Source organism: Phyllobates terribilis, unplaced genomic scaffold, assembly GCF_046119375.1.
Source record: "Phyllobates terribilis strain yellow unplaced genomic scaffold, ASM4611937v1 Scaffold_3__8_contigs__length_932513732, whole genome shotgun sequence".
NCBI classification, from domain to species: Eukaryota; Metazoa; Chordata; class Amphibia; order Anura; family Dendrobatidae; genus Phyllobates; species Phyllobates terribilis.
The window spans coordinates 378868264-378896118 of record NW_027362763.1 but is presented as its reverse complement, the minus strand read 5'-3'; the positions used below and the strand labels follow the sequence as shown (position 1 = coordinate 378896118).

Below are 27855 nucleotides of genomic sequence, written 5' to 3'. Positions count from 1 at the left end.
ACACAACAATATAGGGAAGCCCTTTTTTTCTTATTTCATGAATTTTATGAAATAATTAAAAAAAAAAAATACGTAGATCTTCGCCCTATTTTTGTGTCCAGCCAGGTACAACTTGGCAGCTGGGGGCTGGAATCTGCAGCGCAGGGAGGCCCAAGCTTTCTGGACCCCCCCCGCTGCAAATTGCAGTCCGCAGCCACCCCGGAAAATGGCGCGTTCATAGAAGCGCCATCTTCTGGCGCTGTACCCAACTCATCCAGGGCCCTGCTGCAGTGGCTCACTGGGTAATTAAGGGGTTAGGGCCAGTTTGGCATTATCAGCTGGCCCTAAGCCCGAAATTCATGGGGTTACGCCAATATTAGACATGACCGCCATGAATTTCTAGTAAAGTATTTAAAAAAAAAAACACAACACCCAGAAAAAAGTCCTTTAATTGAAATAAACACACAATTCTTTATTGTTCTAAATTAAACCATACTTACCATCACACCCATTCCAGCTGAAGCCAACGATCTCCTGCAATAAAAGTAAAATAATAAAGCAACATCATCCTTACCTTTCCATGGTTCCAGGACAGCTTCAGCTCTGCTACATCGAGATGACAGGCTGGACCTGCAGAACGCTGCCATCCAGCCTGTCATCCCGCGGACACTGAGAAGCGCAGGCATGCTTGCGCTCCTCAGTGTCAGGCTGTGACGGCATCCCGATGAGCCGAGTCTCTCACCCTCACCGCATGCGCAGGAGAATTCTCCCACGCTGTCAGTGACGTGTATGAGGTGAGCTGAGTTCATTGTCGGCTCATCTGGATGCCGTCACAGCCAGACACTGAGGAGCGCAAGCATGCCTGCGCTTCTCAGTGTCTGCGGGATGACAGGCTGGATGGCAGCGTTCTGCTGCGGTCCAGCCTGTCATCTCGATGTAACAGAGCTGAAGCTGTCCTGGGAACCATGGGAAGGTAAGGATGATGTTGCTTTATTATTTTATTTTTATTGCAGGAGATCGTTGGCTTCAGCTGGAATGGGTGTGATGGTAAGTATGGTTTAATTTAGAACAATAAAGAATTGTGTGTTTATTTCAATTAAAGGATTTTATTCTGGGTATTTGTGTTTTTTTTTTAACTTTGACTATGGGGTTAGTAATGGGGGTGTCTTATAGACGCCTCTCCATTACTAACCTGGGCTTGATGTCAGCTTGCATTATAAGCTGACATCAACCCCAACCCCATTACCCCACTGCCACCACTACAGGGCAGTGGGAAGAGCGAGACTAAGCGCCAGAATTGGCGCATCCTATGGATGCGCCATTTTTGGGGCGGCTGACGGCTGGTGTTTCTAGCCTGGGAGGGGGCCAATATTCATTGCACCCTTCCTGGGCTATTAATATCAGCCCCCAGCTGTCTGCCTAGCCTTTGCTAGCTATTAAAATAGGGGGGACCCCACGTCATTTTTTTTGGGGGTCCCCCATTTTAATAGCTAGTAAAGGATAGGTATTCAGCTGGGGGCTGATATTAGTAGCCTGGGAAGCTCCATGGGTATTAACCCCTTCCCAGGCTTCAAACATCTGCCCCATCTGTCTGCTTAACCTCCGCTAGAGACTAAAATTAGGGGGAACCCCACGCCAATTTTTTTTTAATAAATCCTTTATTTTAACACTAAATGACAAGTACAGTAATCAACACTATCACTGTACTTCTTATATATGTGACTGACATGTTTCTATCTATCTAATCTATGTGTGATTCTCTATTCTTTCTATTCTAAATTGTCGGGTACAGATGCTGAATTGCCGGCCGGCTTTTTTAAAGAAACGGTGCATGAAAACACTAATATTTTTTTAAATAAATCCTTTACACTAAATGACAAGTACAGTAAGCAACACTGTCACTGTACTTCATATATATGTGACTGACATGTTTCTATCTATCTAATCTATGTGTGAAGCTCTATTCTTTCTGTTATAAATTGTTGGGTACCGGTGTATGCCGCTGCTGAATTGCCGGCTTTTCATGTTTCACTGTGAGCACTGTTCCCATCGATTTGGGCAACCACCTCCCCCAATACATTTTACATTATTGTTAGTTGTTTTCCTTCATGTAGAATTAACCTACAAGGAAAGAAAGGGTTTATTTTCATTCCGATATTTGTGTCCCATTGACTTGCATTGGTTTCCGGTATCGGAATCGGCGATATCCGATACTTTTTGGTTATCGGCCCGATCCAATCCGATCTGATATTTCCTGATATCAGAAGGTATCACTCAACACTAATGGAGACCCAACCAGAAGGCTCCACATTTTGAAAATGTTTAAGTAACATCAGCAGCACTAGCAGCAGCAGGCACAGAACCACGACAAAGCTGTCACAGAATGCAATTTAGCGAGATCAATGCAGCACACTAAAAACTACACCATCGCCTAGTCTTCCCAGTCTGCGACTGCGGTGCAGAAGTCATTGGAGATCCATGACTTGTTCATCTTGATGAAAGTTAGGTGGTCTACTGTACACTTTCAGGGAACAGCCAAATGCGCTTATTCATGAAGACACCAGCAGTGCTGAAGACACATTCTAAGAGAACGCTGCCTGCCACCCATGACAAAACTTCTAAGGTGTGACAGGCAAGCTCAGGCCACTCTTCAATTTTTCTAGGTCAAAATTCAAAAGGGTTCAAATCCCCAACTGATGGCATTGATATTGAGTTCCAGATACTCCTGCACCATCTTCTCCAGTCGTTCACTACGTGCCAGACTTGTACTCTGTTTTGCAGGTGCATGGTCTGGTCTAAAAAATGAGTGAAACGACTGTCAGAAATTTTTTTTACATTTATTTTTAGCACCATTAAATCTACAGCACTTTACATACATTTTCAAATATTAGTGGCACTGTCCCCATTGGGGCTCACAATCTAAATTTCTTTTTAGTATGTCTTTGGAGATGTCCTTGGTGAGGTTGGAACACAGGACCCTTGTGCTGCAAGGCTGGTAATGTTTTTGCATTGCCAACTCAACGTTCCCGGGGTTGGAAGTCTATTACTGAGATGCACACTCTGTGCCTCACTGCCGTCTTGGGGAAAACCACTCTCAAGATTGTCTTCAAGCATGTATTGATACTTCAGCATGAATGCGTCCCTTTCCAAGAGGTGAATCATCTTGCAAAATTTACTCTTGTACCAAGGATTGAACAGAGTGGCAACCCAGTAGCCAGCATAATTTCTAATCCTAAGAATTCGGGCAACAATCATGTTGCAGATAGTGCTGCAAGAAGGCGTTCATGGGTCAGTCTCTTTCATGCGATCCAAGTCCATAGTATCTTGGTGGCGGGATAACACTGAAGCTTGCTTCTTCCATTCCCTCCTGCCAACAGAAAGGGGATCCTTATCCTTTTCATCTCCTAACTATTGCGCATCCATCACCTCTTCCTCATTCATTTGTTGCTCGTCTCCTGCACCTTCACTAACAGTTTGTCTGGTACCATGAGCTCCTCCTGATCACTATAACCCATCCTCCCATGGAAACCGCTTGTGCAACGACAGTCTGGAACTTAGAGATATTGTTAGCCCTTTCTCATCCTTCTCTGCTTCCTCCTCTTCCGCTGGGACCACCACCTCTTCCCGCTGACTATTCAAAGTGTGCTCTAGCATGTAGGTGACAGAAATAGTGTTGCTGATGATGGCATCATCAGCGCTAACCTTCTTGGCATTCATTTCAAAAATGTGTGGTGCAGAGGTCCTTCATCTGTGCCCACTCCGCAAACGTGATTTGCACCACGTCCGTACTGCGTTGACTCAGGCTATGCAAAATGACATACTGCGCCAGGGCTCGTTGCTACTGCCACAGTCACTGCCACATGTGCAGAGTTGAATTACACAATGTTGCAACACCGCATATCAACCGGATAACCGGTAGGCCGAAAGATCTCTATAGCAATGCAAATCGATGACCCGCAGGTTGCAAATTGCGGAAGTGAGCACACAGCGACCGTGGTTTCTGCAGCAATGCATGCAGGCCGGGATAGTGGCTGAGAAATTGTTGTACTGTACCGCTAGTTTGAGGATGTGGGCCATGCAAGCCATGTGTGTGAGGTTGCCCTGGCGTAGGACCGCCACCAGGTTTGTACCGTTATCGCACACTGCCTTCCCTGACTCCAGGTTCAGTGGAGACAGCCATTGCTCAAACTCGGCATGGATAGCTATCTACAACTCTTGATATATATGACTGCGATCTCCAAAGCATATTAATTTAAACACTGACTGATTGCGGTGAGCCCTGGCTGTACAGTACGGAGGTGGGGGGATTCTCTCTGCACTGTTGGAATGTGTATTCCATTAAGACAGAGGTTGAGGGCATAGATGGTGTCTAGTAGTCTTAGTTTTCCTTTCCCAGGTGTGTAGTGGTTTAGTTCTCCAACCCATGCTTTTTAGTAGTTTAGTTCTCCAACCTCTATGGTTTATTAGATTATTTTCTATTAATCGTGGGAAAATCGCAGGCAATAAAACGCAGAAAAATTGTGGGCAAAATCGTGGCAAAAATGCAAGCAATAAAATGCATCAAAGTTGCAGAAAAAACACAGGCAAAAAAAGTGGTAAAATCACGGCAAAAACACAGGCAATAAAACGCAACAAAATCATGGTAAAAACAAGCAGCAAAATTGCGGCAAAAATGCAGGCAATAATACGCATAAAAATCACGGCTAAATCGCAAGCAATAAAACGCATCAAAATCACTGCAAAATTGCAGCAAAAACGCAGACAATAAAATGCAGCAAAATTGCAGCAACATTGCAGGCAATAAAATGCATCAAACTTGCAGCAAAAATGCAGGCAATAAAACACAGCAAAATCGCAGCAAAATCGTGGCTAAAATGCAGGCAATAAAACACAGTAAAATCGTGGCAAAAACAAAATCAATAAAACGCATTAAAATTGAGGCAAAAATACAAGAAAACGCAGCAAAATCACGGCAAAAATGCAGGCACGAAAACGCATCAACAAAATCGTGGCAAAAATGCATGCAATAAAACGTATCAAAATTGCGACAAAAAGGCAGGGAATGAAGACGCAGCAAAATTGCGTTTTATTTACATGTGTTTTATTGCCTGCGTTTTTGCCGCAATTTTGCTGTGTTTTATCACCTGTGTTTTTGCCTGCGTTTTTGTTGCGATTTTGATATGTTTTATTGTGTGCGTTTTTGCCTGCGATTTTGATGTTTTATTGCCTGCGATTTTGTTGTGATTTTGATGCGTTTTCTTGCCTGCATTTTTGCCACGATTTTGTCTTGATTTCACCTGCATTTTTTCAGTGCATGCAATGGGTGAAAACACAGGCAAAAATGCAGAGAGATTGGACATGCTGAAGTTTATATTCTATTTTTGCTTTTGGTGCACTTTCCACTCATTGAATGCACTGAAAAAACACAGGCAAAAAACGTGGAAAAAAAACATAGAGAATTGACATGCTGATGATTATATTCTACACTAAATCTGCAAGTCAAAAAATACTCAACGCGTGCATGACATTTCACGCTTCTCATTCACTTTGCTGCAGAAAAATGCCTTTTTGGTACGTTTTTGCATGCATTTTTGCATGCATTTTTTTATTCGTTTTTGTACAGCAATGAATACTTTTTGGAGCTAAATAAAGGTATTTGCAAAAAGAAACGTGGGACATTGCTTTAACCCTTGGATTACCGTTGGACCCGGGGTGAGAATTTTTTTTCCAAAAAGCCACACTAATGCTGCACTTGTTTGTCAGTACATGCGGATCCACTGCATGTAATGACATTTTAATCAGTCAAAATCTGCTGCTGTGTGCCTCTGGGTTCACACCAAGTGGGATCTACATCATCATCCTATCTGTTCTTCCACTCCTCGCCCTGAGAGTCACCCTCCTCCTCTTCTTACCCTGAAAGCACAGTACAGTCCGCATGTGCCTCAGGTATCTGAGTCTCATCAGTATCATCTCTATGCTGATGACACACAGATCTACCTCTCTGGACCTGATATCACCTGCTTACTAACCAAAATCCCACAATGTCTGTCCGCTATTTTATCTTTCTTCTCTGACAGATTTCTAAAACTTAACATGGATAAAACCAAATTCATCATCTTTCCGCCATCTCATTCAACAACAAAAAAACAGCCTCTTCACTTATATTGCATGACGAATAGTGTAAATAAAAGTAATTTAACTGCTATTTATTCATTTGCCTCCCACAAGTCAGAAAAAGGGTTACATTAACCCTATACTCTACGCAGAACCCTTACATAGGAGTTTCCACCTAAGTCTCAAAAAATGTGTTTCAGACAGAACCCTAATGAAATTAATCACTGTAATGAGGGAGGTGAAGTTACTTTACACACCATCTGAAATTTTTTAGGGTGATGTCCCAACTTTTTGGCATGTACAACGAGCATTAGATCAAAATTTTATGCACCTATAAAAAGATTGGCATCTTCGGAATCAAAGCCATATGCAGTCCAAAGTGACCCTGTCACAAACACATTTGCAGCAGCAGTTTTCCTGTCATAGTGAATCAGCTTCCACCTCACAGATAGCCAGTGCAGGTGGGAAAACAACACAGCAGATCTGATAGCACTTTTGGAAGAGAGCTGCAGCTGCAAATGTGTTAATAAAGATGGCAAAATTTAGCTCTGATGTACTGTGTTAATTATAATCAGGCACAACTCAGCAGCAGAGCTGACAATATTAAGATAATATCATACTGGTATTGTCTTTTTTTATTTAAAATAATCACTGGAGGAAGATTTTCTGGAGATCTTTGCCAGGCTCATATATCTTAACAGCTTATTAACATATTAACCATTCACTCCCAAAGGCTGTTTGCATGTTAATGACCAGGCCAATTTTTACAATTCTGACTAGTGTCACTTTATGAAGTAATAACTCTGGAACACTTCAATGGATCCCACAGATGCTGAGATTGTTTTTTCATGACATTTTATACTTCATGATAGTGGTAAAATTCATTTGATATGACTGGCCTTTATTTGTGAAAAAATCGGAAATTTGTCAAAAAATTTTGAAAATGTAGCAATTTTCAAATTTTTAATTGTCATGCCCTTAAATCAGAGAGATATGTCACACAAAATAGTTAATAAATAACATTTCCCACATATCTACTTTACATCAGCACAATTTTGGAACCAATTTGTTTTTTCTTAGGAAGTTATAAGGGTTAAAAGTTGACCAGTGATTTCTCATTTTTCCTACAAAATTTACAAACTATTTTTTTAGGGAATACATTACATTTGAAGTGACTTTGAGGGGCCTTTATGACAGAAAATACACAAAAGTGACACCATTACAAAAACTACACTCCTCAAGGTGCTCAAAACCACATTCAATAAGTTTATTAACCCTTCAGGTGCTTCGCAGGAATTAATGGAATGTGGAAGGAAAAAATAAACATTTAACTTTTTTTCACAAAAATGTTACTTTAGACCCAAATTTTTTTATTTTCACAAAGGTAACAGGAAAAAATGAAACACAAAATTTGTTGTGCAATTTCTCTTGAGCACGCTAATACCCATTATATGGGGGAAAATCACTGTGGGTGCACAGCAGGGCTCGGAAGGGAAGGAGCGCCATTTCACTTTTTGAATGTAAAATTTGCTTGAATAATTAGCGGATGCCATGTTGCATTTGAGGAGCCCCTGATGTGCCTAAACAGTGGAAACTTTCCACAAGTGACATAATTTTGAAAACTAGACCCCTCAGGGAACTTGTCTAGATGTGTGGTGAGCACCTTGAACCCCCAGGTGCTTCACAGAAGTTTATAACATTGAGCCGTAAAAATAACATTTTCACATTTTTCCCACAAAAATGTTTTTCAGCCAGAAATTTAGCATTTTAATAAGGGTAACAGGAGAAATTGTAGCATACCATTTGTTGTGCAATTTCTTCTGAGTAAACCAATACCCCATATGTGGGGGAAAACCACTGTTTGGGAGCAAGGCAGGGCTCGGAAGGGAAGGAGCACCATTTGACTTTTTTATGTAAAATTTGCTTGAATAATTAGCAGACGCCATGCCGCATTTGGGGAGCCCCTCATGTGCCTAAACAGTGGAAACTCCCCACAAGTGACACCATTTTAGAAATTACACCCCCTTAGGAACTTATCTAGATGTGTGGTGACTGGATGAGCACTTTGAACCCCCAAGTGTTTCACAAAAGTTTATAACATAGAGCCATGAAAAAAAAAAAAAAAATCACTTTTTTTCCACAAAAATTATCTTTTAGACCCAATTTATTTATTTTCACAAGGGTAACAGGAAAAATTGGACCCTAAAAGTTATTGGGCAATTTCTCCTGAGTATGATAATACCCCATATGTGGAAAAACTACTTTTTGGGTGCACATCAGGGCTCAGAAGGGAAGGAGTGACGTTTTGGAATGCAGACTTTGATGGAATGGTCTATAGGCATCATGTTGCGTTTGCAGAGCCCCTGATGTGCCTAAACAGTGGAAATGCCCAACAAGTGTCCCCTTTTTGGAAACTAGACCACCAAATTAATTTATCAAGATATGTGGCGAGCACCTTGAACCCCCCATATGCATCATAGAAAATTCTAATTATGATTTGTGAAAATAAAAAAATCCACATTTTTTCCACAAAAGTGTTATTTTAGCCAAAAAAAAATTATTTTCACAAGGGTAACAGGAGAAAGTGGACCCCAAAATTTTCTTTGCAATTTTTCCTGAGTACGCAGATACCCCATATGTGTTCGAAAACTACTTTTAAGGCACAGTGCAAAGCTCAGAAGTGAAGAAGCGCCATATTGGAGTTCATATTTTGCTGGGCTGGTTTGTCGGTGCCACGTCACATTGCAGAGCCCCTAAAGTGCCCAAACAGCAGAATCCACCATAAGAAACTCTATTTTACAAACTACACCTCAATGAATTCATCTAGGGGTGCAGTGAGCATCTTGACACCACATGTGCCCCTCAGAATTTTACCCCATTGGGCCTTGAAGAAAGAATAATTACATTTTTACCAATGTTTTTTTTTAGCCCCAGATTTTACATTTTCACACTGGGAAATGGGTAAAAATGGCACCAAAATTTGTCACACAATTTTTGCTGAATGTGAAAATACCCCATATGTGGCTGTACAGTACTGCTTAGCCACATGGTGAGACGGAGCTCTATCTACGTCCTGGAGTGAATATTTTCCTAGAATAGTATCCAGACTCCATATACACAGCTCCTACATAATTCAGATGAAACCCCCAAGGGATTCATTCATTATATTGAGGCAACAGAGCTAAGACTCTTTTACAGTGTGTCCGGTACGTGTGGTGACATACACACGCAGACCCATTCAAATGAATGGGTCTGTGCACACTTCAGTGTGTTTCCACAGACCGTGTGTCCATGGACAAATCACGTTAACATGTTCATTTTTTTCGCGCTGCACAGGCTGCAAAATGTCCCACACTGATGACACACGGATGACATTCGTGTGTCATCTGTGTGACACATACCGGCGCCTGGGAATTAGTGTACAGTTTGCGCTTTTCCCAATCGCCGGGTGATGAATGCTGCCCTTGTCATTGTCATCTCCTAGTGCTGGGATCAGCTCAAGCAAGTGACAGTGATAAGAGTAGTATTCTGCTTCTGCTGTGTCCTGGTGTAAAAAAAGGAATCAAATTTAAAAAATCCTTATACTCACCTGTCTGAAGATGTCCCCCGCTGTAATCCACCTGACAACTCACACAGAGGAGCAGGGGAGAATGACTCACTCCAGCGAGCCATCCCCGGAGCTGCGCTGATTTCAGTCAGTGACAAGACACTGTTCGCTGTGCGCAGCTTTGGGGCCCACTCACTGGAGCGAGTCATTATCCTTGGTTCCTCGGTGTGAGCAGTCAGATGGGTTACATTGTGGGACATCTTTGGAAAGGTGAGTATAACAATTTTTTTTTTTTACTCTTATTTTTACACCAGGACACAGTGGGAGCAAAATACTACTCTCAACATTGCCCCTTGCTCGCGATGATCGCAGTGCTGGCAGGGGACAATGATGAGGGCTCAGTCAGCACCCGATGCTTGGCAATAGCGCTAACGGTACACCTGATTCCCAGGTGTCGGTATGTGTGCTCCTGATGCAGAACACGGTTGCCACACAGGTGCACACGGACACACATATCTCCGATAGCGGAAATATCAGAACATGTGAAACCAGCCTTACTTTTGACTGTTTAGTGGTGTCCTTTTTTTTAAAGGTTCACAAAACTGTGGCTGAAGGCACTTTTAGGCATGCCTAATAAAAAGACAGACACCGTGGGATCACAGGCCAGACAGCATCCACTGTGCCTCCATCTGCATCATTACAGGGAATCTTCCGCCGGGCGTACCATATGAATGATGTATTTCAGAGATTTACATGGAAACGCTGGTGCAAGCGCTCAGCGCAGAGCACAGGATAAATGTGAACCGAGCCATACTGCGATCTTTGGGAGGCAAAATCAACAAATCAGCAGCAGATGAAGAATTGGTTTTATTTATCTTTTATGCTGTTCCTCATACGGTATAAGTGATTAGACAACTTTACTCTTCGGGTCTGTGCGATTACAGCGATACCAGATTTATATAGTGTTTCTATGTTTGGCAACTGCCATACAGTAAAAGATGTTTTTTTTTGCAAAGACTAGCTTTTGCATCGCCATATTTTGAGAGATATCATTTTTCCATATTTCGGCTAACAGAGTCATGTAAGGGCTTGTTTTTTGCGGGACGAGTTTACATTTTTATTGGTACTATTTTTGGGCATGTGACATTTTTTTGATCGCTTTCTATTCCAATTTTTGGGAGGCAGAATAAACATAAACCAACAATTCAGGAATTGTTTTTTGTTTGTTTTTTTTATGCTGTTCTTAATGTGGTAAAATTGATAAGGCTGCTTTATTCTTTGGGTCAGTACGTTTACAGCGATACTACATTTATATCGTTTTGGTGCTTTTACACAATAAAAACTATTTTATAGAAAAAATATATTTTTTGCATTGTTTTATTCTGAGAGCTATACCTTTTTTATTAATTGGCTGAGGGAGCTGTATGGCAGCTTGTTTTTTTTGTGGAACAAGATGACATTTTCAGTGGCAGCATTTTTATTTAGTCTTTTTTAGTGTTGAGCCACCCCCGTAGTGTTCGGGTTCGGTTCGGTTCGTCGAACACCGGGATGTTCGAGGAACTGTTCGTCGAACTGTTCGTCGAACACCTTAGAACACCGTCGAACACCGTTAAAACCAATGGCAGGCAAACAAAAACACATAGGAACACATAGAAAACACCTTCAAAGGTGTCCAAAAGCTCACAAACTGCTCAGAAGACGCTTTCTTTAAAAAAGCCGGCCGGCAATTCAGCAGCGGCATACACCGGTACCCGACAATTTAGACATGAAGGAATAGAGCATCACACATAGATTAGATAGATAGAAACATGTCAGTCACATATATATGAAGTACAGTGACAGTGTTGCTTACTGTACTTGTCATTTAGTGTAAAGGATTTATTAAAAAATATAATAGTGTTTTCGTGCACCGTCTCTTTAAAAAAGCCGGCCGGCAATTCAGCAGCGGTACCCGACAATTTATAACAGACAGAATAGAGCTTCACACATAGATTAGATAGATAGAAACATGTCAGTCACATATATAATAAGTACAGTGATAGTGTTGGTTACTGTACTTGTCATTTAGTATTAAAATAAAGGATTTATTATTAAAAAAAATTGGCGTGGGGTTCCCCGTAATTTTAGTCTCTAGCGGAGGTTAAGCAGACAGCTGGGGCAGATGTTTGAAGCCTGGGAAGGGGGTAATACCCACGGAGCTTCCCAGGCTACTAATATCAGCCCCCAGCTGAATACCTAGCCTTTACTAGCTATTAAAATGGAGGACCCCCCCAAAAAAAATGACGTGGGGTCCCCCCTAATTTAATAGCTAGCAAAGGCTAGGCAGACAGCTGGGGGCTGATATTAATAGCCCAGGAAGGGAGCCATGAATATTGGCCCCCTCCCAGGCTAGAAACACCAGCCGTCAGCCGCCCCAGAAATGGCGCATCCATAGGATGCGCCAATTCTGGCACTTAGCCTCGCTCTTCCACGCTGCCCTGGTGCGGTGGCAGGGGGTAATAGGGTTGGGGTTGATGTCAGCTTATAATGCCAGCTGACATCAAGCCCAGGTTAGTAATGGAGAGGCGTCTATAAGACACCCCCATTACTAACCCCATAGTCAAAGTTAAAAAAAAAACACAAACACCCAGAATAAAGTCCTTTAATTGAAATAAAGTCACAATTCTTTATTGTTCTAAATTAAACCATACTTACCATCACGCCCATTCCAGCTGAAGCCAACGATCTCCTGCAATATAAGAAAAATAATAAAGCAACCTCATCCTTACCTTTCCATGGTTCCCAGGACAGCTTCAGCTCTGCTACATCGAGATAACAGGCTGGACCTGCAGAACGCTGCCATCCAGCCTGTCATCCCGCAGACACTGAGAAGCGCAGGCATGCTTGCGCTCCTCAGTGTCTGACTGTGACGGCATCCAGATGAGCCGACAATGAACTCGGCTCACCTCATGTACGTCACTGACAGCGTGGGAAAATTCTCCTGCACTCAGCGCTTCAGCGTGAGAATTTTCCCACGCTGTCAGTGACGTGCATGAGGTGCGCCGAGTTCATTGGACATGACCTCGGCTCATCTGGATGCCGTCACAGCCAGACACTGAGTAGCGCAAGCAAGCCTGCGCTTCTCAGTGTCTGCGGGATGACAGGCTGGATGGCAGCGTTCTGCTGCGGTCCAGCCTGTCATCTCGATGTAGCAGAGCTGAAGCTGTCGTGGGAGCCATGGAAAGGTAAGGATGATGTTGCTTTATTATTTTACTTTTATTGCAGGAGATCATTGGCTTCAGCTGGAATGGGCGTGATGGTAAGTATGGTTTAATTTAGAACAATAAAGAATTGTGTGTTTATTTCAATTAAAGGACTTTTTTCTGGGTGTTGTGTTTTTTTTAAATACTTTACTAGAAATTCATGGTGGTCATGTCTAATATTGGCGTGACCCCATGAATTTCGGGCTTAGGGCCAGCTGATAATGCCAAGCTGGTCTTAACCCCTTTATTACCCAGTGAGCCACCGCACCAGGGCCCTGGATGAGTTGGGTACAGCGCCAGAAGATGGCGCTTCTATGAACGCGCCATTTTCCGGGGCGGCTGCGGACTGCAATTTGCAGCGGGTGGGGCCCAGAAAGCTTGGGCCTCCCTGCGCTGCAGATTCCAGCCCCCAGCTGCCTAGTTGTACCTGGCTGCACACAAAAATAGGGCGAAACTCCACGTATTTTTTTTTTAAATTCATGAAATTCATGGAATAATTAAGAAAAAAAGGGCTTCCCTATATTGTTGTGTCCGGCTAGGTACAAATAGGCAGCTGGTGGTTGGGAGCATCCCGTTCCTGCCTGCTGTACCTGACTGGACACAAATATAGGGCGAAGCCCCACATCATTTTTTTTTTCATTATTTCATGAATTTCCTGAAATAATTTTAAAAAAATTGACGCGGGGCTTCGCCCTATATTTGTGTCCAGTCAGGTACAGCAGGCAGGAACGGGCTGCCCCCAACCACCAGCTGCCTATTTGTACCTGGTTGGACACAACAATATAGGGAAGCCCTTTTTTTCTTAATTATTCCATGAATTTCATGAAATAATTTAAAAAAAAAATGCGTGGGGCTTCGCCCTATTTTTGTGCCCAGCCAGGTACAACTAGGCAGCTGGGAGCTGTAATCCGCAGCGCAGGGAGGCCCAAGCTTTCTGGGCCCCACCCGCTGCAAATTGCAGTCCGCAGCCGCCCCAGAAAATGGCACGTTCATAGAAGCGCCATCTTCTGGTGCTGTACCCAACTCATCCAGGGCCCTGGAGCGGTGGCTCACTGGGTAATAAAGGGGTTAAGGCCAGCTTGGCATTATCAGCTGGCCCTAAGCCCGAAATTCATGGGGTCACGCCAATATTAGACATGACCACCATGAATTTCTAGTAAAGTATTTAAAAAAACACAACACCCAGAATAAAGTCCTTTAATTGAAATAAACACACAATTCTTTATTGTTCTACATTAAACCATACTTACCGTCACGCCCATTCCAGCTGAAGCCAATGTCTTCTGCAATAAAAGTAAAATAATTAAGCAACCTCATCCTTACCTTTCCATGGTTCCCACGACAGCTTCAGCTCTGCTACATCGAGATGACAGGCTGGACCGCAGCAGAAAGCTGCCATCCAGCCTGTCATCCCGCGGACACTGAGAAGCGCAGGCATGCTTGCGCTCCTCAGTGTCTCGCTGTGACGGCATAAAGATGAGACAAGTTCATGTCCAATGAACTCGGCGCACCTCATGCACGTCACTGACAGCGTGGGAGAATTCTCCTGCACTCAGCACTTCAGCGTGAAAATTCTCCCACGCTGTCAGTGACGTACATGAGGTCAGCTGAGTTCATTGGACATGAATGAGCTCACCTCATGCACGTCACTGACAGCGTGGGAAAATTCTCACGCTGAAGCGCTGAGTGCAGGAGAGTTTTCCCACGCTGTCAGTGACGTGCATGAGGTGAGCTCATTCATGTCCAATGATCTCAGCTCACCTCATGCACGTCACTGACAGCGTGGGAAAATTCTCCTGCACTCAGCGCTACAGCGTGAGAATTCTCCCACGCTGTCAGTGACGTGCATGAGGTCAGCTGAGTTCAATGGACATGAATGAGCTCACCTCATGCACGTCACTGACAGCGTGGGAAAATTCTCACGCTGTAGCGCTGAGTGCAGGAGAATTTTCCCACGCTGTCAGTGACGTGCATGAGGTGAGCTGAGATCATTGGACATGAATGAGCTCACCTCATGCACGTCACTGACAGCGTGGGAAAATTCTCCTGCACTCAGCGCTTCAGCGTGAGAATTTTCCCACGCTGTCAGTGACGTGCATGAGGTGAGCTCATTCATGTCCAATGAACTCAGCTGACCTCATGTACGTCACTGACAGCGTGGGAGAATTCTCACGCTGTAGCGCTGAGTGCAGGAGAATTCTCCCACGCTGTCAGTGACGTGCATGAGGTGCGCCGAGTTCATTGGACATGACCTCGGCTCATCTGGATGCCGTCACAGCCAGACACTGCAGAGCGCAAGCATGCCTGCGCTTCTCAGTGTCTGCGGGATGACAGGCTGGATGGCAGCGTTCTGCTGCGGTCCAGCCTGTTATCTCGATGTAGCAGAGCTGAAGCTGTCGTGGGAACCATGGAAAGGTAAGGATGAGGTTGCTTTATTATTTTTCTTTTATTGCAGGAGATCGTTGGCTTCAGCTGGAATGGGCGTGACGGTAAGTATGGTTTAATTTAGAACAATAAAGGATTGTGTCTTTATTTCAATTAAAGGACTTTATTCTGGGTGTTTGTGTTTTCTTTTAACTTTGACTATGGGGTTAGTAATGGGGGTGTCTTATAGACGCCTCTCCATTACTAACCTGGGCTTGATGTCAGCTGGCATTATAAGCTGACATCAACCCCAACCCTATTACCCCACTGCCACCGCTACAGGGCAGTGGGAAGAGCGAGGCTAAGTGCCAGAATTGGCGCATCCTAAGGATGCACCATTTCTGGGGCGGCTGACGGCTGGTGTTTCTAGCCTGGGAGGGGGCCAATATTCATGGAACCCTTCCTGGGCTATTAATATCAGCCCCCAGCTGTCTGCCTAGCCTTTGCTAGCTATTAAAATAGGGGGGACCCCACGTCATTTTTTTGGGGGGTCCCCCATTTTAATAGCTAGTAAAGGCTAGGTATTCTGCTGGGGGCTGATATTAGTAGCCTGGGAAGCTCCGTGGGTATTACCCCCTTCCCAGGCTTCAAACATCTGCCCCAGCCGTCTGGTTAACCTCCGCTAGAGCCTAAAATTATGGGGATCCCCACGCCAATTTTTTTTTAAATAAATCCTTTATTTTAACACTAAATGACAAGTACAGTAATCAACACTGTCACTGTACTTCATATATATGTGACTGACATGTTTCTATCTATCTAATCTATGTGTGATTCTCTATTCCTTCTATTCTAAATTGTCGGGTACAGATGCTGAATTGCCGGCCGGCTTTTTTAAAGAGACGGTGCATGAAAACACTATTATTTTTTTAAATAAATCCTTTACACTAAATGACAAGTACAGTAAGCAACACTGTCACTGTGCTTATTATATATGTGACTGACATGTTTCTATCTATCTAATCTATGTGTGATTCTCTATTCCTTCTATTCTAAATTGTCGGGTACAGATGCTGAATTGCCTGCCGGCTTTTTTAAAGAGACAGAGCATGAAAACACTATTTTTTTTAATAAATCCTTTACACTAAATGACAAGTACAGTAAGCAACACTGTCACTGTACTTCATATATATGTGACTGACATGTTTCTATCTATCTAATCTATGTGTGATTCTCTATTCCTTCTATTCTAATTTGTCGGGTACAGATGCTGAATTGCCTGACGGCTTTTTTAAAGAGACGGTGCATGAAAACACTATTATTTTTTTTTAATAAATCCTTTACACTAAATGACAAGTACAGTAAGCAACACTGTCACTGTACTTCATATATATGTGACTGACCTGTTTCTATCTATCTAATCTATGTGTGATTCTCTATTCCTTCTATTCTAAATTGTCGGGTACAGATGCTGAATTGCCGGCCGGCTTTTTTAAAGAGACGGTGCATGAAAACACTATTATTTTTTTAAATAAATCCTTTACACTAAATGACAAGTACAGTAAGCAACACTGTCACTGTGCTTATTATATATGTGACTGACATGTTTCTATCTATCTAATCTATGTGTGATTCTCTATTCCTTCTATTCTAAATTGTCGGGTACAGATGCTGAATTGCCTGCCGGCTTTTTTAAAGAGACAGAGCATGAAAACACTATTTTTTTTAATAAATCCTTTACACTAAATGACAAGTACAGTAAGCAACACTGTCACTGTACTTCATATATATGTGACTGACATGTTTCTATCTATCTAATCTATGTGTGATTCTCTATTCCTTCTATTCTAATTTGTCGGGTACAGATGCTGAATTGCCTGACGGCTTTTTTAAAGAGACGGTGCATGAAAACACTATTATTTTTTTTTAATAAATCCTTTACACTAAATGACAAGTACAGTAAGCAACACTGTCACTGTACTTCATATATATGTGACTGACCTGTTTCTATCTATCTAATCTATGTGTGATTCTCTATTCCTTCTATTCTAAATTGTCGGGTACAGATGCTGAATTGCCGGCCGGCTTTTTTAAAGAGACAGTGCATGAAAACACTATTATTTTTTTTAATAAATCCTTTATACTAAATGACAAGTACAGTAAGCAACACTGTCACTGTACTTCATATATATGTGACTGACATGTTTCTATCTACCTAATCTATGTGTGATTCTCTATTCCTTCTATTCTAAATTGTTGGGTACAGATGCTGAATTGCCGGCTGGCTTTTTTAAAGAGACGGTGCATGAAAACACTATTATTTTTTTTAATAAATCCTTTACACTAAATGACAAGTACTGTAATCAACACTGTCACTGTACTTCATATATATGTGACTGACATGTTTCTATCTATCTAATCTATGTGTGAAGCTCTATTCTGTCTGTTATAAATTGTCGGGTACCGCTGCTGAATTGCCGGCCGGCTTTTTTAAAGAGACGGTGCATGAAAACACTATTATTTTTTTTGATAAATCCTTTACATTAAATGACAAGTACAGTAAGCAACACTGTCACTGTGCTTCTTATATGTGTGACTGACATGTTTCTATCTATCTAATCTATGTGTGAAGCTCTATTCTTTCGGTTCTAAATTGTCGGGTACAGGTGTATGCCGCTGATGAATTGCCGGCTTTTCATGTTTCACTGTTGGCACTGTTCCCATCGATTTGGGCAATCACTGTAATGCCACAACCACCATGGCTGTGGCATTACAGTGAGTGGCAGACAATCCCTGCATGATTGGTGCTCTAAATAGCGCCAGACATGCAGGACACGCTTTTGGTGCACGAACAGTTATCGAACATAAGCTCGAACAGCCGAATTTTTTGCAAATCGTTCGGGTTCGTCGAACAACTCGAACACCGCCCAAAACAGCTCGAATTTGAGATTGGCGAACAGTTCTAGTCGAACACCGCTCATCTCTAGTCTTTTTGATCACGTTTTATTCCACTTTTTGATTGGCGGTATGATGATAAAGCACAGTTTTTTGCTTTGTTTTTTTACCATGTTCACTAAAGGGGTTAACTAGTGGGACCGTTTTATAGGTCAGGTAGTTCCGGGCGCGGCGATACCAAATGTGAACTTTTATTTCTTTTTTGCTTTTTTATCATAATAATATTTATTTATGGGTACAATATACACTGTGTTCCAAATTATTATGCAAATAATATTTTCTCAGATTTTCCCAAATTACCTATATGAATTGCAGTCATTGTAATTTTCCAGTCAAATAACTATTAGAGTACAATTGAAAGGTTTTTGTACAAACTGCCTATGATAACAGTATATTTTTAAAAAAATAAAACACTCAAACTGCACTCAAAATGCATGTTCCAAATTATTATGCACATCAGAGTTTTCAACCTTTTCATTTTAATAAAGAACAAAAAAATGAACATTTTTGAAATTATAAGCATTAGCAGGTTATTACAAACTTAAATCAAACAGTTTTCAACTCAAAACTTTATTCTAGGTGATGTAACATTTGCACATAAGACCCCTTGTTCGAAAGGAGCTTCTGAACACTCTCATTCATTGAATTTGTCAGGTTTTGGATGGTTTCTGCTTCAATTGTTTTGCATGAGGACAGAATACCCTCCCAGAGCTGTTGCTTAGATGTGAACTGCCTCCTGCCATCATAGACACTCCTTTTGATGATGCTCCAGAGGTTTTCAATGGGGTTGATGTCAGGGGAGCATGGGGGCCACACCATAAGATTGTCTCCTTTTATGCCCACAGCAGCCAGAGATGCAGATGTGTTATGTGCAGCATGAGACGGGGCATTTGAAGCAGAAACCATCCAAAACCTGACAAATTCAATGAATGAGAGAGTTCAGAAGCTCCTTTCGAACAAGGAGTCCTATGTACAAACGTAACATCACCTAGAATAAAGTTTTGAGTTTAAAACAGTTTGATTTCAGTTTGCAGTAACCTGCTAATGCTTATAATTTCAAAAATGACCATTTTTTTGTTCTTTATTAAAATGAGAAGGTTGAAAACTCTGCTGTGCATAATAATTTGGAACATGCATTTTGAGTGCAGTTTGAGTGTTTTATTTTTTAAAAAATATACTGTTATCATAGGCAGTTTGTACAAAAGCCTTTCAATTGTACTCTAATAGTTATTTGACAGGAAAATTACAATGACTGCAATTCATATAGGTAATTTGGGAAAATCTGAGAAAATATTATTTGCATAATAATTTGGAACACAGTGTATGTATATTTTTTTATTAATATTTAATTTTTTTAAAAATATTTACAAAATCTTTTTGTACTTTTTTTTCACTTTTTTATTTAGTCCCACTATGGGACTTTCACTTTCTGCAGTCTGATTGCAGTTATAAGGTATAGCACTGAAGGATTACTGCTATACCTGGTAAACTGTCAGCCCTGCAGACACAATCTAGTTTGATCATGCACTGCACATGATCAAACTAGCTTGCTAGTGCCTGGTGACCCGGATGTCGTCATGACCACGGTCTCCGATCCGAAAGCAGAGGGGCTTCTGTCCCTCTACTCGCTAGCTAAATGCTGTAATCACAGAATTCAGGGGTCTAAAATGCCGGGAGCGATGCATTAACCGCTCCTGGCACTGAGTGGTTGGTGTCAGCTGTCAGAATCAGCTGACACCTGGCGGCGATCACAGTTACTGTGTGGGTGCGATAACTTTGCTGTAATAATACATTCTGGGTCCATAAGGCCCAGGGCATAGGGACGTATTATTACGTACATATGATCGCAGATATCAATGCTTCATTTTATACAACTATCTATGACTTTCATGGCCTTATAGACCATTAAGGATGGTTGATCAAGCTAATAGATTCTCTTTGATGAACCCAGAAAATACAGCCATGTGCATACATTGAATACGTTACAAAAAAATGCTAAATTTATATTAAAGGGAATCTGTCACCCTTTTTGGAGTTATCAGACCTCTACTATGGCCATACAGAGTATAGAAAAGTAAATCTATACATACCTGAATGGCCCATAGTAGAGGTTTGATTGAAGAGAAAAGCGCTTTAATCAATTATATTCTGTACAGGCTTGGCGTACGGGGGACGCCAAGCAATCCCGCATATGTGCTTATTATTCCCCCAAATGGCAGCCTATATGCTTAATTATCATATTCCCCCCTCCCCTGCATGTCACAGGGCCCTTTGACAGGTCCTGTGACGTGCACTGTGCTCCCTGACTTCCCGGGCATGCACAAAGCGCCGCTCACATAGAGCGCGCTTTGCTTCATCCCGGCCCTGTCTGTCTGTGCACTGCGCCGCAGGGTTCTATTGCGCAGGCGCCGGGAAGTGATAATGACTCCCCGGCGCCTGCGCAGACAGACGGGGCCGGGGTGAAGCAAAGCGCGCTTTATGTGAGCGGCGCTTTGCACATGCCTGGGAAGTCAGGGAGCACAGTGCACATCACAGGGCCCTGTGACGTGCAGGGGAGGGGGGAATATGATAATTAAGCATATTAGTGGGGATTTGAAGGAATAATAAGCACATAGGTGGGGATTGCTTTGCGTCTGGGGGACGCAAAGTCTTTACAAAATAGAATTGATTAAAGTGCTTTTCTCTGCAATCAAACCTTTACTATGGGCCATACATGTATGTATAGATTTACTTTTCTATACTCTGTATGGCCATAGTAGAGGTCTGATATCTCCAAAGTGGTGACCGATTCCCTTTAAATTCTTCTTGTCAATGACAGTTTTCTCTTTTCTGATGGCTTAGGTTGATTGATCCTACTGACAAATTCATTTTAACAAAGTAAAAATGACACTAAAACTGTATATACAAATATTATTATAATGTTATCGTATTACTTACAAGAATCCAAGTCCAAAGCAGTAAAATCAGTTTTGTATTCTGAATATGTGGAAATTTGCCTTTCTTTTGCGTGTTGTAAGCAAGTATTATTATAAATGCTATTCCAAACTTTTAGACATTTTCTTTTTGTTGAGTGGATGCATACACAGCTTCCCATGACAGTCTTTTTTAGCTCACTCCAAGCTGTCAAGCAACTTTGTATTGCATCATTGAGTATGCATTTGTGTGGGTGATTGCACTGAGTTTTGAAGTTTTCATATAAAGAAAGGCAATTATGGTTCTCTTTGCATAACTGTTTCGCCAAGATGCAGTCCTTTGGTTTGTCTGATGAAATGCCCACAGATACTTTAGGATTTTGCATGAATCCTTTTTGTATAATGGAGTATTCTTGCTTAATGGGTCCTGCAGGAATGGTGGGTTCTGCATGTAAATGAGAAGGATAATATTAAAATGATAGTACTACAATGTAAACCATTTTACATACAATATTTGGCTATCCAACACAGCCAAGAGAGTCAATTGTGCTACATTCTCTTTTTAAACTGCTTTTAAGTATATTTTAGGCTGCTGCATAAAACCAAATTCCTTACTAGTATGAAATTAGCAGAAATACTCTTAGGTACAATACAGTTTTGTTTTTTTTTAAGGAAATTAACAGGACACAGAATATGTAACATATACATGTGAGCTCATTTGTCAAACTATCAAAGCATCAGGGGAATTTGGTTTATACTGACATTTCATATTCCTGTCTAAAACTGATGTCTGGTGGAGGAACATGTAAAAAAGGACATGTATGCCCTTTAATAAACTTATCGGAACTTTGACTATACATTAAAATTTGAATAATTTATGCCAGGCAAGAGCAGAAGTAAATTTGCACTATAATTTAGGGCAATTCCTGATACCAACTGTAGTAAATCTGTTGGACTGGGGTGGCCTACGATCTCCAGCTTTAGAAAGTTACACGTTATTGTACAAATATTAGGCAAAAATGTATGTCTTTTTTGCCAGAATGAAGTAAAACATTTAGTACATTCCACTCACAGTTTTGCATGATAATTTCGTTAAATTATTATAATTATTTATATATCGTATTTTTTGGAAAGTAAGACGCACTTTTTTTCCCCTAAAATTGGGGGAGAAAATGGTGGTGCGTCTTATAATCTGAATTCTAGCTGCAGTGGAGCTTACCAGCCGCAGTGGAGCGGGGTCCCAGGGTCACGGCTGCAGGAAGCTTCTGGAGGTGGCAGAGGCAGGAGTGGGGCAATGTTGTGGGCCCCAGGCTGGTAGGACAGGGTGTTTGGCGGTGCAGGGGCTCTCCCAACATTTTGTGAAAGCCCGGAGCCTTGTACTTTCCATACTGTTCAATGCGGTGGACTCCGAGAAAATGGTCACCGGAGGCGGAGCATGCATGTATTGAGATCTCGGCTCCCAAGATCTCAACTGCGCATGCTCCAGTGGGCCGCTGAGCATTTGCACTAGTCTCCCACATACGCATCCTCAAGCTGAACAAGTGGTTGGGCATCAGTGCACTCTCTTCCACTTCTGGGGCGAGGCCAGGTTTATGGGCCATGGAACCCCAGCAAGCAGAGTCATCATAAAGCAGAAGAGACTGCTGCATGACTTGGGGCACAGACTGCTTGGCTGATTTGCAAGGTCTTGAGGTAGAAGCCGGAATACCATGGTCCTCAGGTATCAACTTAACACTTTCTGCAGGGGACCAGGTGGAAGATAAGGTGAGGGAACTGGAGGCACTCTCAACCATCCAATCTAACACTGCCTCAACATGTTCTGGTCTCATCATTCGTGTTGCGGTACTCTGTCTTACGAAATGACGTTGAACGTCCTGTCACCTGCAGCAGTTACATCACCAGCAGCAGCTACATCACTAACAGCAGCAAAACAGCCATGTCCACGTCCCCTGTCTGATGTTCTCCTCATTTTTGAAGTGTTTTTTTAGGCACAGTACTCCCACAGACATTGGGGCAGATTAGAAAAATTAGTTTTTACGCACAGTAATCCCACAGACATTGAGGCAGATCAGAAAAATTAGTTTTTATGCACAGTACTCCCACAAACAGAGGTGCAGAGTAGAAAAATTTGTTTTTACTCATAGTACTCTCACACAAATGGGTGCAGAGTACACAGAAGCTTTTTCGTACAATACTCCCACAGACACAAGTGCAGAATACACAGAGGCTTAAAGGCACAGTACTTCCACAGACAGGGGTGCAGAGTACAAACAGAGGCTTTTTGGCAAGGTACACCCACAGACACAGGTGCAGAGTACACAGAGACATAAAGACACAGTACTCCCACAGACACGGGTGCAGAGTGTAACATACCTGGCGGCGTCCTTGCATGGTGGTCCATCTCCCACTGTGCAAGAGCGCGCACTTGATCTCCAGTCCAGAATGTCTCTCTGGCTTCCCTCCATGCTGTCTGTTTGTGTCTGTTTCTGCTGCTTAAGGGCGGCGCCCGATCACTTCCTGCTTTTTGTACCTGCTGTGGGTCACACCCCTTGTGCGTCCTCAGCCTATTGCTGTCTGTCACCTGGTATATAGCTCAGCTGCTCCCATCTATCCCTGCCTGAGCATAGTGTTTCTTTCAGTGTGTGCTTGCACTCTGAAGGTGCCAGGTCCCGTTCTTTGTCTCCTGCTTTGAGGTATCAGTTCCCGTGTCTGAACTGAGTCCTGTCTATGTCTCCTGCCTTGCGGTATCAGTTCCCGTGTCTGAGCTGAGTCCTGTCTATGTCTCCTGCCTTGTGGTATCAGTTCCCGTGTCTGAACTGAGTCCTGTCTATGTCTCCTGCCTTGTGGTATCAGTTCCCGTGTCTGAACTGAGTCTTGTCTGTGTTCTCTTGTCTGCCTATCCTGGAGGCTGTATTTCCAGGCCTGTCTGAACACGCTCCTAGCCTGTTCCTCCCGCCTTCTAGGGGCCGATTACCTAGACCTGTTCCTGTATCTTGTCTGTCCTGTCTGAACACGCTCCTTGCCTGTTCGTCCCGCCTCTCTGGGGGCCGTATTCCCAGACCCGCTCCTGTATCCCGCTGCAGTGTCGGTCTCCTCCGTACACTCAGTTCCAGTCTGAACTCTTTCCTATCCTTTACCTGTTTTGCCTCTATGTCCGTTCCCTTCCTTTTTCTGCAGAGTCTGAACTCGTACCTAACTCCTGCTTGTTGTCTCTGTACTCCCGTTTGTGAGTTTGTGGTCCACTCGCTACTTCACTGCAATTATCCTGTGGGTATCTGGCTCTGCCTTTCTCTTCCTGTCTGTTCCATGTGAACAGAGCCCTGTCCCCCCTGCTCTGCCTTGCTTACCGTTCCGGCGGTTCTAGCCTGCTCCTACTCCTTTGTTCACCGCTCCGGCGGTTCTAGCCTGCTCTGACTCCTTTGCTCACCGCTCCGGCGGTTCTAGCCTGCTCTGACTCCTTTGCTCACCGCTCCGGCGGTTCTAGCCTGCTCTGACTCATTTGCTCACCGCTCCGGCGGTTCTAGCCTGCTCTGACTCCTTTGCTCGCTGCTCCGGCAGCCTTGCTCCGCTCGGACCCTTTTGCTCGCTGCTCCGACAGTCTCGCTCCGCTCTTATCCTTTTGCTCACTGCTCCGGCAGTCTTGCTCCACTCTTGCTCACCGCTCCAGGCGGCCTCGTCCTGCTTTACTCTTGCTCACTGCTCCGGCAGTCTCGCTCAGCTCTGACCCTTTGTTCACCGCTCCTGGCGGCCTTGTCCTGCTCTACTCTTGCTCACCGCTCCAGGCGGCCTTGTCCTGCCCTGTTCTCGCTCACCTCTCTGGGCGGCCTCACTCTGCTGTGTTTGTCCGCCACATCTGTGGTTCTGTTCCTGAGTCCCAGTGTGTACTGGGTCCTATCCCGCCAGTGTCCCTACCTGCTAGTGCCTCCCTGTCTGCACTCTAGCTGTGCTTGCCTGTACCCCTCTGCCTGTATTGTTCCTGAGTCCCAGTGTGTACTGGGTCCTATCCCGCCTGTGTTCCTACCTGCTAGTGCCTCCCTGTCTGCACTCTAGCTGTGCTTGCCTGTACCCCCCTGCCTGCATACCCGCCTGCCTGCATACCAGTCGTGCCTGCCTATACCCACCAGTCTGTGTGCCAGCCTACCAGTCTGTTCCTGTATTCCCCTGTGTGGGTCAACAGCCGTGTCCGGGGTCTGTCCTGGAGTAGCACCTGGTCCCTCTGCTCGGTTCCTCCTTGGTGCACTGGCGTAGTATGCCGTCGTGCGACCCTGGTCGGATCGGGTGAATACCTAGTTACGCCCCTCCAGGCATTCACTCTCCGGCACGGTCCAGTGGAATCACTACATAAACACGCACACGCCAGTCAGTCCGGTCGTGTGCATTACACAGAGTACACACAGAGGCTTTTTGCCACAGTACTCCCACAGACAGGGGTGCAGAGTACACTGAACCTTAAAGGCACAGTACTCCCACAGACATGGGTGCAGAGTGCACACAGAGGCTTTTTGGCACAGTACTCCCAAAGACACAGGTGCAGAGTATACACACAGAGAGGCCTTTTTGCAGAGTGCGCACACACAGAACCTTACACTGTCCATTACTCCAGCTACATCCTGTCCCTATGCTAATCAGAGCAGAATAGCGGTGACACCCGTGATCCAGCATTTATACAGTTACATGGTGGTCACATGGTGTGCCAGCCAAACACAGCAACGCCAATACTTCACATGAATGTGATGGCTCCAGAAGTGCCCACAGCCTAAAAGCTTGTTGATTCACTGCTAGAAAGTTAGTTGTATATAAAGAACTGAACATATTTATCAATTACTTTGTGGTGCTATATTATTTGATTAAATACATTTATTTTCTGGAGAAAACGTTTAAAGATAGAAACAAACGTGCCAGAACTGTTGTTGACATTTCTGACATGGAACAATCAGAACATAAAATCTGAAGTTGAATATGTATTATGCAGGGTATAGTTTATTATGGAATGCTTGAATTAGCCTACTAACCATCTATGTATACAAAATCATTAACATTAACTCCTTCACAATGGGGTTATTATTTTCATATTTTTTAAACATTTTTTTGCTTTTCACTGTACTTATTAGTTCCATTAAAGAACTTGAAGCTATGATCATCTAATCACTTGTGCTATGTACAGCGATGCCACCTCATATAGTAAATATCACAGTCTCCTTTGAAGCCTGGTAACTGGCTTGGTTTCAAAGAAGCTGTATAATAAAAAGCGCGAGGGTTTTCAGCAGACCTCCTGCTATCAAAGCAATACATTGGCGACCCGTGATCCCATCACGGGTACGTAGATGTATGCATAGAATGATGCACATGCATGACGATGAGTGTTAAATGCCACTGTCAGAGCTTGACAGCAGCATTCAACAGGTTAACAATCATGGGCAGAGCTCGCTTCACTCTTGATTGCTACAGGCAGTTCCTGGCTGTAATACACAGCCATGATATGGGGCAAGCTCACCCCTTGAGTATGGTCCATACACCCACTTCCGACTTGTGCTGTACTTGTACGGCGGATGATGTGAAGGTGTTGATAATCTGTCATGTATTTGTGCTCTTGCTTTTATGTATTATGGCAAAGAATGCTATTTTAAAAGTTTTTTTTTTATCTTTTTGTAACAAAAAGGTCGGATTTATCCCATGTCTCAGTTTTGTTGTATTATGATAGAGATCAATGTGAGAGGGCCAATTTTGTCTGCCACAGAGAAATAACATATAGACGTGATGCATGTGTGCCATATTAACAAATTTTTTTCTCTAAAAACATTGCTTTTAGTAGTAAATGCCATGACAAAGACACTTTACAGTGACAAAATATATTTATTTTTTTTGCGAGTGATGAAAACTCAAAAGTTTATAAAATTTTAATTGCATAATAAGATTTGCATGTGATGCATGCTTACCCGCCAGTGTGTTTGTAACTGCAATAGCTTCAGTCTGATGTTACCCTAGCCCCATGGCCTTCACAGCATGCAGAACATTGCTTTTCACCAAGCAGGTGCCTCTCCGTAGTCTAAATTGATGTAAATCTAAATTCCATAATTCAGCAAATGTCTGTCTTTTTGAATCACCAGCCAAGCTCAGATTTTATGATTTTGAAAACTGCATTAACCTGACAATGAACTTTTGGTTTTACTGGATATTTTGTATTGTAAAATAAAAAAAATACAACCACTGTAATTCTTACTGAAATCTGCACATTTCATATAGTGTAAATCTACGAAATAGACCAAGGCGATAAATTGGACTCATTTGGTTTCAGTGTGCCATAAATTGTTGTTTTCCTCTATCATGATGTTTTCAGAATTTGCAGTGCAACACAAGAAATTTATGAAAATGTTAAAAATGTATATACAGGTATATATTTTTTAAAAGATTATAACTGATAAGAAATGTTTCATGTTCTCCAAACAACTTATTTGTTAACTTGTTCATGTGCTGGTAAGTTGTTATTAGGAAATTCAGTCTTTGCAGGATATTCTTTTTTTACTTCTTCCTCTCTTAAGACAGGCTAAGTTTGCATTTGAATGTCAACGGAAGTATGACATATTTGTCCTATGCAAGCATGTGTCATGTGTTGAACAACATCTGTCTAAGTATTGACATCTTCTGTTTCCAATCCATTGATGTCCATCTATGTCTATATACTTTTTTTTGTCTCTTCTCAACTCACTTTTAATGGCACTGACAGCAATTTGTATACCTTTTA

The 27855-nt window shown here is 42.8% G+C and overlaps 1 protein-coding gene across 1 annotated transcript in view; it reads right to left on the bottom strand.

Moving 5' to 3' along the window:
* The window catches only part of GFRAL (GDNF family receptor alpha like), a 199403-nt gene that overhangs the window by 93172 nt on the left and 78376 nt on the right, over nt 1-27855 (bottom strand). Inside the window, exon 4 of the mRNA XM_073675429.1 lies at nt 21139-21558. Coding sequence (XP_073531530.1) covers nt 21139-21558 — 420 coding nt within the window. The remainder of the gene's footprint in view (nt 1-21138; nt 21559-27855) is intronic.